The 9,921-nt window shown below is 41.8% G+C and overlaps 2 protein-coding genes across 6 annotated transcripts in view; one reads left to right on the forward strand and one right to left on the reverse strand.

Moving 5' to 3' along the window:
* TRIML2 (tripartite motif family like 2) overlaps positions 1-3,575 on the reverse strand; it is a 40,696-nt gene extending 37,121 nt beyond the window's left edge. Inside the window, exons 1-2 of one of the 3 annotated variants that reach the window (XM_045055248.1) lie at positions 3,437-3,575; positions 548-644 (exon numbers count right to left, since the gene is read on the reverse strand). In XM_045055248.1, coding sequence (XP_044911183.1) covers positions 548-644; positions 3,437-3,445 — 106 coding nt within the window. In that variant the 5' untranslated portion in view covers positions 3,446-3,575. Of the gene's footprint in view, positions 1-547; positions 645-1,156; positions 3,226-3,436 lie in introns of those variants that run through there. The other 2 variants (XM_045055247.1, XM_045055249.1) reach the window with 2 other exon arrangements.
* TRIML1 (tripartite motif family like 1) lies at positions 3,235-9,777 on the forward strand. Of its 3 annotated transcripts, none has more exons than XM_019828282.3 (6): positions 3,235-3,800; positions 4,044-4,139; positions 5,319-5,549; positions 6,797-6,819; positions 6,998-7,158; positions 8,894-9,777. In XM_019828282.3, the coding sequence occupies exons 1-6, from the start codon at positions 3,375-3,377 to the stop codon at positions 9,442-9,444; spliced, it is 1,488 nt and encodes a 495-aa protein (XP_019683841.2). In that variant the 5' UTR covers positions 3,235-3,374; the 3' UTR covers positions 9,445-9,777. The 3 variants fall into 3 exon arrangements, with proteins under 3 accessions (XP_019683841.2, XP_003984663.2, XP_019683843.2); XM_003984614.5 differs by having other exon boundaries at positions 6,998-7,095; XM_019828284.3 differs by having other exon boundaries at positions 3,235-3,644.
* Positions 9,778-9,921: the final 144 nt, after the last annotated feature.

Here is a 9,921-nt window from a genome sequence, read left to right on the forward strand (position 1 = left end):
TAATTTATGATTAGGTATTTGATGCATGTGTTCCAAATTCTCTTTCCCAGATTGTCATTAAAAAAAATTATTTTAACCTGAAACCAATTTTACCATATATATTAATAAACTAGAATTTAAATAAAAACTTGAAATAAAAGTTATTTTATTTACTTTGCTGTATAAAAGTATTTACTTTTTATTTAAATTTATTAATCTTTTCTTTTAGGGGTGTCTAAGCTCTGAAGCATGCTTTAAAAAGCCTTTTCTAAGTAGTCTATTTTAAATTTCTATGTTACCAATTATTTCTTTTTATGATGTGCTTCATTTTTTTGGACACAATAATTGACCACATATTTAACAAATATGCTCCTTACTTGCTAAATAGATGTGGGGTGATCTAGAACACAAACACATTCAAAAATAAAATAATATAAATAAATGAAGTAAAAAAAAGCAATACAAAGGGAAATAATAGGAGTATAAATTCATGACTAGAGTGGGGAAAATACACACACATACACACACACACATACATACATCTGGAACACACATTGGTATAACTTACTAGGTAGAGATCCAACTTTGTCTTTTTCTTCTTTTTTTCCCAGATGGCTACCCTCACTTGTCCCAAACCAGTTGTTGAGTAATCTATCTTTTCCACACTGATATGAAATGAAAGACATATTTCTAAAATCAGGCTTTCAAGCAGTATGTTTTTCCAATAAGTCCCCATCTAGTCCACTGCCTTCATCAATAAGTAAGCTCTAACCACATCTTTAAACTTTCTCTTTTTCTGTGTGCTCCAACCCTAATAGCATGTGGATGACAGTTGTGACTGTGGAGACCTTAGGGTGTATCCCTACTGTCATCTCCACAGCAGGAGACAGGTCAGAGAAGAAGCTATTTGAGCTGTTGATCTCAGAAATCATGTCTGACAGTGCAGTGCCCCAAGGGTAGGTGTAATGTATTTTGGGGTGGCTGGCCCACTCTTTGTCTACGAGTTATGTCTGAATTTCTTCATCTATGAACTAAGCTCAGTCAAATGTGTTGTGAGCAATGGTAAAGAAGTCTGCATCCCCAATAATGAGTGTGGCCAGTGATTTCAGATACCTGTCACATCACACCATAATAACAGCTGTCCAATTTCCTTCTGAAATATTCTAGCAATACTCACTGTATTGAGATAACTGGAAAATTTCATCCACTCACAAGTCAACAAGTGAGATGCAGTGTAGCGTATGAACAACAGAGGCCCAGTTTCCCAGTCCCAACCTGACTCATGTAGTAAGCAAGTAGTCAGGTGATCAACTCAATTTATTTGTCTCAATTTTCTTCACCATCTATACATGGTAGTTGGACTACATAATTACTTGGTTTCCAGCGAGATAAAAGACTGTGGTTGTATAACAATATAGTTCCTCTGTTTTTTCATTTACAACTTACGAATAAGTTGAGCCCTTGCTATATGCAAATAATTCTTCTAGTCACTGATGAATAAGATATGGTTATTGTATTAAGGAGTTTATTAAAGGAGTTTGCTTAGAAGAGGGATGTGGGATGGAACAGATCAGTGTGACTTTAACTTAGAACATGTCGGTTTCCCCATTCCAAAATGGAATACAGTATCTGTGATGAACCATATATCTACTGAAAGGCTTATTCTAATGGTCCTGGTCAATGTTAAAGGATCCTTCTGGGTTTGTGTGGGAATAACACACTGAATGTAGGTGGTAGTTCATAAATCCTTTTTCCAGTAAAGGCAGTTAATGTTATTATAGATTTTATTTTTTGCAAGACCCTTACTTAAGACTAACTCCTAAAAAATACTGTGAAGCTGTACCTCAGTTACTAGGCTAGAAGTAATCTTAAGTAGTAGAGAGAAGTTTTGTGACCCCAAATTGATGCTTCCTCTCTTTCTATTTAAATTATTATAACTTGCTGTGTTACTTGTTGTTGTTGTTGTTGTATGTTTTTGAAAATTCTCATTTCAGTAATTCACAAATGTTACACAAAGGACATACAATGAAAACATTTGGATTAATAACTTCAAAAGGATGAGTGTTGACTAGGAGGAAGAAAAATGGAGGAAACTTCCAGAAAACTTCTTTTTACAAAAGTTCAAGATAGGAAAACACCCAGCATCTGTTGGAGGTAAGTGGGGAAGAAGAATCAGTGGCAACCGCAAAAATCAGAAAGCAATTAATGAAATAGCATAGGTAATAGAGACACATGGATAGTTGCCCATGCTGGCACAAGACAGGATAAGAACAAAAATAAGGTATGATGAACTCAATGGGAGGGAGAAACTGGTTAGATTCTAAGGAAAAACTTCTAAGTTTCCACTTTTTGGCAGTCAGTGAGCGGGTCGTGGGCCATGACAAGTGCTGCCTCATGAGCATATGGCAATACAGATTTATAGAGTAAGGCACTAATAATCTCAATGGTCACTGGACACCATTTCCATACTAGACATTTAGTTTCACATAGGTCTGAAACTATTTGCACATTGGAAACCTGTTCAGTAAGAACTGATACGGGGTTGAAGAAGACCTAGTGAAAATAAGTGAATAAAATTATATTTATTCTGAAGTACAGTTTTTTTGCCCCCATTCAGTCCATAGCATTATGGCCTCTTGAGGCAACTTCCAACAATAATGAGGTTTTGCATGCCTTCAATGGTGGTGGAGAGGTATCATGGTCTGCAGGGCAGAGCACTAAATATAACTCTGATAGTCCATTATACGTTTAAAGCCAGGGAACATTTCAATGGACTTGCTCTCATTTTGTTGGGACGAATAAGATTAAATAAAAGTACACAGTACCTGATTAAGGAGAAAAATATTTTAGGCTTTGGTCAAGCACATAAAAGGGCCTATCAAGAGAAGGGATCAGTATTACGATTTTCTGCCTTCGGTTTCTTAACTAGATTCCATTAGTGGAGTTTTCCTAAATGGGCCATATTTCCAATTCGGATATTATTAGAGATCATTATAACTTAAATCTCTGTAATGGCTCACACCAAATTACCTAACCTTTCAGCTTAAGATCAAGGTCCTTGATTGTTTTTCTGGTGCTATTTACATATAATAGCCTACTCTTGAAGAAAGTCTGTTAGAAACAAGTACCCTCCGTATCCAGTATGTTGCTTGCACAGTGAGACATTCCTTAAAAGTCTGGGGTTGATGATGAGCCCAGTGTACAAGGGTTCCACGTTAAGTCATAATTGGCCTTTTGTTGGGAGAGTATGTGTCAACTGGTGAAATCAGGCACAGAGGAGAGTAAGAGTTTTTCGTATTAACAACATAGAAACAGACCACCCACCTGTTACTCAAAACAACAGAACCTCAGGGAGGACTTTTCTAATCCCGGAATAGAGGCAGCACCTTGCCTTGATGTCTTTCTTTGTAAAAATGTCTACAGCAGATTTGATGGAGAATCTCAGGGAAGAACTGACCTGTTTCATCTGCTTGGACTATTTCACCAGCCCGGTGACCACTGAGTGTGGGCACAGCTTTTGTCTGATGTGTCTCCTGAGGAGCTGGGAGGAACACAGTACTCCTTTATCTTGTCCTGAGTGCTGGAGGGCCTTGGAGAGTCCACACTTCCAGCCCAATGAGCGTCTGGGGAGGCTGGCTGGCATCGGCAAACAGCTCCGATCCCAGGTGCTGCAGAGCGAGGGCGGACAAGGCGGCTCTGGGAGAATGCTGGCAGTCGCTAAGGCTTTTTCTGATGAGCAGCAGGGTGTAAACGCTTTCTCAACCCAGTGTCATGGAATAAACAGATTGTATCCCTCCAGTGAGGCTGAGGAGCGTCACAAAGTAAGATTGGCTGCTCAATATAAATCTCAGAACACAAACCATGTTCCATCACTTATGCCCATAATATTCTCTATTGGTGACAATCATGGGTCCTGGTCTCCAGGCACCAGACCCCAAACTTGGTGTGGATCCTGCTTCACTCCTTGTGTTAGGTCCCGCTCATCATATTTTTATTGGTCCTCAAGTCTTCTTCACAACCCGGTGCTCTGCTCATTTGCCACAGAGAATTTGTTTCTATTGCAGGAGAAACTCCAGGAAATCTTAAATCTTTTGCGTAAAAAGAAAAAGGAAACTCAGGTTGTATTATCCCATGAGAAGGAGAGAGTAACACTGTGCAAGGTCAGTATCTGTCTTACTTTTGGATCTCGTATATGTTCTATGAGGGAGACTAAAGGGATACCTAGTGAAAGACCAGGCAAAAAAGACCAAATTTTCCAGTCCCTGTCCTACAATATGCAGTGCCTTTACTTTGGGCTGTGTACCTCTGCTTGTCCACCTGGGAATCCCAAGACTCACTTCAAACGATTTCCCCATCCCCAGGCCTGCTTATTTTCTTTTCTTCTGGATACACCGATACAACTTGGTGGCTACCTCTATTATGGCTCTGATGATAATTATTTAAAATTACAAGTTACAGACAATAGAGGATCAAAAATCAATAAAAAGGAATAGCTCAAATGCTTTGGGGTAAAAAGAAAGTGAAAAAAAAAAAAGATAAAATAAAGGCCAAATAATAGTTTGGTTTAGTACGTCTAAACAAAAGCTTGAGTTAGTCACAGATTTGAATGTGAGCTGTCTTGCAAAGACCTAAATGTTGAGTCACATGTTTAAAAATGTATCTGATTCTCCCAATAAATGGAGTTCTCAAAGCGGAGTATTTGTGATGTGTATCTCTATCTCTAGGATGTGATCCTATGTCTGCTTTCATTGGATATTTATTAAATAAATGAATATAACTTTTTTTCATATTTTTGCCCTTGCTTTATTTTTCTTAAAAGAAAAATTTTTTTAACATTTATTCATTTTTTGAGAGACAGAGTGTGAGGGCGGAGAGGCAGAGGCAGAGGGAGACACAGAATCCAAAGCAAGCTCCAGGCTCTGAACCACAGCACAGAGCCCAACATGGGGCTCGAACTCACAGACGGCGAGATCATGACCTGAGCTGAAGTCAGATGCTTAACTGACTGAGCCACCCGGGTGCCCCAATTTTGCTTTTTTTTTTTTTTAATCATGGTATGGATCACCACCTATCATAATTGTTGTTTATATTTTTTTCCCCAGTAGAATGACAGTCTCCTGGGAATAGACATTTTGGTTTTGTTTGCTACTGTATCTATAGCACACATACCCCCTAAAATATCACACTAGCCCCCAACTACTTAATAGAATATGGATTATGTGTCAGAGTGGAACTCTAGGACTTTGCTAGGACTAAAAGTCTACACAGGCATTTCTGTCACTAACTTTATTATATTGCTCCCGTGTGTGTGTGCCCGCATGCGTGTGTGTGGATGGCAGGAAGAGACAAAGGCCTGTAAGCAGGTTGTTGTGTCAGAATATGTAAAAATGCACCAGTTTTTGAAGGAGGAGGAACAGCTACAGCTCCAGTTACTGGAAAAGGAGGAAAGGGAGAACATGAAGAAGTTGAGGGACAATGAGATCAAGCTGACCCAGCAAATAAGAAGCCTAAGCAAGATGATTGAGCAGATAGAGTCCACCTGTCAGCGCTCCACTTTAGAATCTTTTGAGGTAAGAATTCTGGGAAAATCAATGCCACAATAACAACAACAACAACATGTCGTAGCCCATAATATTTCAAGCCATGCAAAAATAAGTGTTTATTTACCCAAAAAACTAAGTTCCAGCCCCAACATAGTTTTCCTAAAGAATTAATGTTCGAGGGGTGCCTGGGTGGCTTAGTCCGTTGAGTATCGGACTTTGGCTCAAGTCATGATCTCATGGTTCATGGGTTGGAGCCCCACGTTGGGCTCTGTGTTGACAGCTTGGAGCCTGGAGACTGCTTCTGATTCTGTCTCTCCCTCTCTCTCTGCCCCTCCCCTGCTTGTGCTGTCTCTCAAAAACAAACATTAAAAAAAAAGAATTAATGTTCCATAGTATAAATACAGTCCTGAAGAGGCAGAGAAAAACAAACCCCACTAGAACAGCTATCCAAACCAAGCCTGAGGATGACTCCATTTTCTGCTGTGCCTGCCAGTCTGCAACTTCAGCTTCGTTAGTTATTTTGTTTAATGAGCATTTACTATGTGCTGCTGGCACACTACATTTCATCTTCACAGAGACCTGATGAAGTTAAATACTGTTTTATGTACTCTTGGTGATTGTAATCTACCCTGTGGGTTTACAGTAGCTCTTACTTAATAATTCAGACCTCTGGCAGTTAGGTAATTTGCCTATCAAATAGCTGATATGTAGTCGAAACGCTGTATTCTGTACTGAGCCCATATTGTTCACTGCCTTTGCTCTGTTGCCTCCCGGAGCTACTACTGCATTCTCTGGGGCCTTTGTAAACGTGGGCTGTGTGAGCCAGCTGCTGCTTCACCTCTGCCTCCCGGATGCCCCCACAGAATGCTATTTAACTTAGTGATTTTCCAGCAAAGCACGCACTCCAACTGCGCACAGGCTTACGCCAGCTCTCCCACTTCCCTTTTGCTGATCTTTGACTCCCTGAGGCACCGGATAACAAGATCGATGGTTTGGCTCTTTTGTCAGCATCAGGTTCTCTTGACCAAGTGTTGATAGGAGGAACGGACAAGAGAGTCCAGCCATTAGGAGAACCCTCTCCTGTGCACAGGAACCCACCCTTGGAGGAAGTTGGGGATTTTTTTCCCCCTACCCCGTGCTCTCCCACGCAAGGTGTCCTACAGCCATGGAAAGTGGATTCTGTGAAGTTAGAAAGGACTAGATCCCAAATGGATTCTGTCTTTGTTAGAGATCAAAGGGCACAGATACTAACCCTCTTTCTTTTCTCCCCTTAGGATGTGAAAGGAACACTGGAAAGGTGGGTTTCCAGTCTGTGTTCAGTTATGTGAGACACAGGGGTGTGCTGCTGCTACATTTGTCAGGGTGGGGAGGAGAGTGTCCATGCTGTTGGGGAACACCAAGCTGGACCCTCAGCTTGGAACAGGTCCTGCGGGCTGCGCAGGGCAGACAGAGTGACTGTCTCTGCCCTCTTGTAGGAGTGAGCCACTCTTGCTCCAGTGTCCAGAGGCGGCCGCCACGGAACTGAGTCTGTGCCGCATCACTGGAATGAGGGAGATGCTAAAAAAATTCAGCAGTAAGTCAGCCTCGTTTGTCAAACCTCCAGGGATTTGCAGACTGAACTTCAGTGTGTACGAGGGTATGCAAGATTGAGCTTTTCGGCAGCTTCCTCTGACAGAATACTCACCATCTGGGTGCCAGGCTTCTAGTGAAGGCGCCGTGAGTCTGTGCGAACCCTCAGGGTGGGCTGAGGCCACAGACTGTCTGGGTTCTGGAGCCAACAGAAGCACACTTGATTGAGGGTTCGCTTACCTGTGTTTTCTAAGGATTCCTGGCACTTCCTTTGTTTGTTTTTACTGTCCCATTTTGTCTATTTCATCCCCTTGCGTGCGCACACGCACACTCGCACACACACACACACACACACACACACACACACACACACACCCCTTCTCAGGGGTTTCTGCATTTCTCCCTCTGTTCTTGTGAGGGTAAAAACTACTTAAATTCTTAATCTCAATGAGGCAACATTCAAGCTATCCTTTTAGAATGCTCTAGATATTTAGGCTAGCTATCGTGAAGAGAATTCAGCCTTCATTTTTAACTTTTATCTTGTTGACAATCTGACCTTCAGAGGAAAGTCTAATGGGCTTTGGATTCAGTAGATACTTGATAAGTGCCAACTATGTACCTGGTACTATACTATTAAACTCTCAGCTTTCTTATAGTGATAAATGAGACAGGCCTGCCTTTGCTTTTACAGAACTTTCAGTGGAACTGAGGAGACAGACATTAATCTCAAATAATTAGTGATGATTAGAATTTGATCTATAAATAAAAGTATGAAATTACATGGTAGGGGCACTTAATCTTGTCTGAGAGGCCATTGAAAGTTGGAAGCCTCTTCTGTGACCTCCTCTCAGAAGATGGGAAGGAGGGGTCTCTCACTGGTTCACAGTGTACTTATCAACTGGTCACAGGTGGTTTCACTAATCTCACAGGAGGCTGCATTTCAGCATGACATAATGAAAAATGCTGACTGGGAATTGCTATTCCAACACTCAGTAACTTTGTAATCTTGGACAAGTTTCCAAACCTCTGTGAACCTCAGTTTCCACTTTTGTAAAACTGGGAAGGGACACGTGGGTAGCTCAGTTGGTCAAGCGACTGACTTCGGCTCAGTTCATGATCTTGCAGTTTGTGAGTTCGATCCCTGGGTCAAGCCCCGCGTCGGGCTCTGTGCTGACAGCTCAGAGCCTGGAACCTGCTTCGGATTGTGTCTCCCTCTCTCTCTGCTCCTCCTCCGCTCATACTCTGTCTCTCTTTCTGAAAAATAAACATTAAACAAATAAATAAATACAATGGGGGGGGGGGGAAATGCCACGATTAAATGAGATATTGTACAGAAAATGGTTGGCACCTAAGGAGAAGTCCAGAAAGGATAGCTGCCTCTATTTCTCTCCCACCCAAACTGAAGAATCAGAAGGAGCCTTGGCTCAACTGAATACAAATGACAGAGTATGCCCCGTGTGGATAAACAGCTCTGAGTTTTAAAGCTATGCTGTAAACAGAAACCTGCTATTCTACTCCATTCCATTATATCAGCGATTCCTCTCTCTCTCCTCTCAGGCAGGCTAAATATCACTGTCCACATGACTCTCTTCTGTTTCTTTTCAGAGATTTGCTCTCAGTGTTTGTGAAACAGTGAGAGAAGGGCTCAGAGATTCTGTTCTCAGTGAAACAAAACTCCTCACCACACTCACCTAAATCATATTTTTAAAAATAGGACTGGAAACTAAGAATTTAATTAAAATTCCACATATGTAAAAGGGTTTTCAAGAATGCGAGGGGTTCATTCTTCTCTCCTCTTGCAGCGGACATAACTCTGGATCCAGCTACAGCCAATGCCTATCTTGTCTTGTCTGAGGATCTGAAAAGCGTGAGACATGGAGGAATCCGACAGCACTTACCCGACAACCCAGAACGATTTGACCAGTCTGCAACTGTGCTGGGCGCTCAGATCTTCACCTGTGGGAGACACTACTGGGAGGTGGAGGTGGGCAACAAGACCGAGTGGGAAGTGGGCATTTGCAAGGACTCCGTGAGCCGAAAGGGCAATCTCCCGAAGCCACCTGGGGACCTCTTCTCACTTATAGGCTTAAAAATTGGAGAAGATTATAGTCTTTGGGTCTCATCACCTTTAAAAGGTCAACACGTCCGAGAGCCTGTGCATAAGGTTGGCGTTTTCTTAGACTACGAGTCTGGACACATAGCGTTCTACAACGTGACAGATGAGTCCCTCATCTACAGCTTCCCTCCAGCCTCTTTCCAAGAGGCTCTCAGGCCGATCTTCTCCCCTTGCCTCCCAAATGAAGGGACGAACACGGGCCCTCTTACCATCTGCTCACTGAACAGTTATGTCTGAGGGACATGCCCCCGAGCCTTCACCAAGGATGAGGTCTAAGACCAACAGATGATTATTAATTAAGATGATTTATGCATCGACACTATCAATATTGGGTGATCTTAAAGGAAAGCCCCTGAAAAGGCTTTCTGTTAACTTGAGCCACAATCAACGGCCAAGTTGGACAATCAACTTTCAACACCATAGAAGGCTGATCAAATCCTGTCTTTGACCAAATTCGTTATCTAGACTGTCCCGCATACATGCTGGTCACTGAAAATGTAGAGAAAGAATTAGCCCCTATTATCCCTGATCCCATTGTCATAGGCCAGTTTTATAAATGTATGTCATGTTTTTGAGTGTATTTATTTATTTGACTCTAAAGAACTCTATTTTTTATATTTTTTAATATTTTTAATGTTTATTTTTGAGAGAGAGAGAGAGAAAGAGCGGAAGACAGAGCACGAGTGGGGGAGGGGCCGAGAGAGAGGGAGACAC

The sequence above is a fragment of the Felis catus genome, chromosome B1, assembly GCF_018350175.1.
Source record: "Felis catus isolate Fca126 chromosome B1, F.catus_Fca126_mat1.0, whole genome shotgun sequence".
In the NCBI taxonomy this organism is placed as follows: Eukaryota; Metazoa; Chordata; class Mammalia; order Carnivora; family Felidae; genus Felis; species Felis catus.

What these genes read in the sequence shown, in the direction of transcription:
- TRIML1 (XM_019828282.3), top strand. Translation starts at nt 3,375, where the DNA reads ATGTCTTTCTTTGTAAAAATGTCTACAGCAGATTTGATGGAGAATCTC. An exon ending in CCACTTTAGAATCTTTTGAG is followed by an intron (nt 5,550 to 6,796) that starts GTAAGAATTCTG and finishes TTCTCCCCTTAG; the next exon opens with GATGTGAAAGGAACACTGGA. An exon ending in GTGAAAGGAACACTGGAAAG is followed by an intron (nt 6,820 to 6,997) that starts GTGGGTTTCCAG and finishes GCCCTCTTGTAG; the next exon opens with GAGTGAGCCACTCTTGCTCC.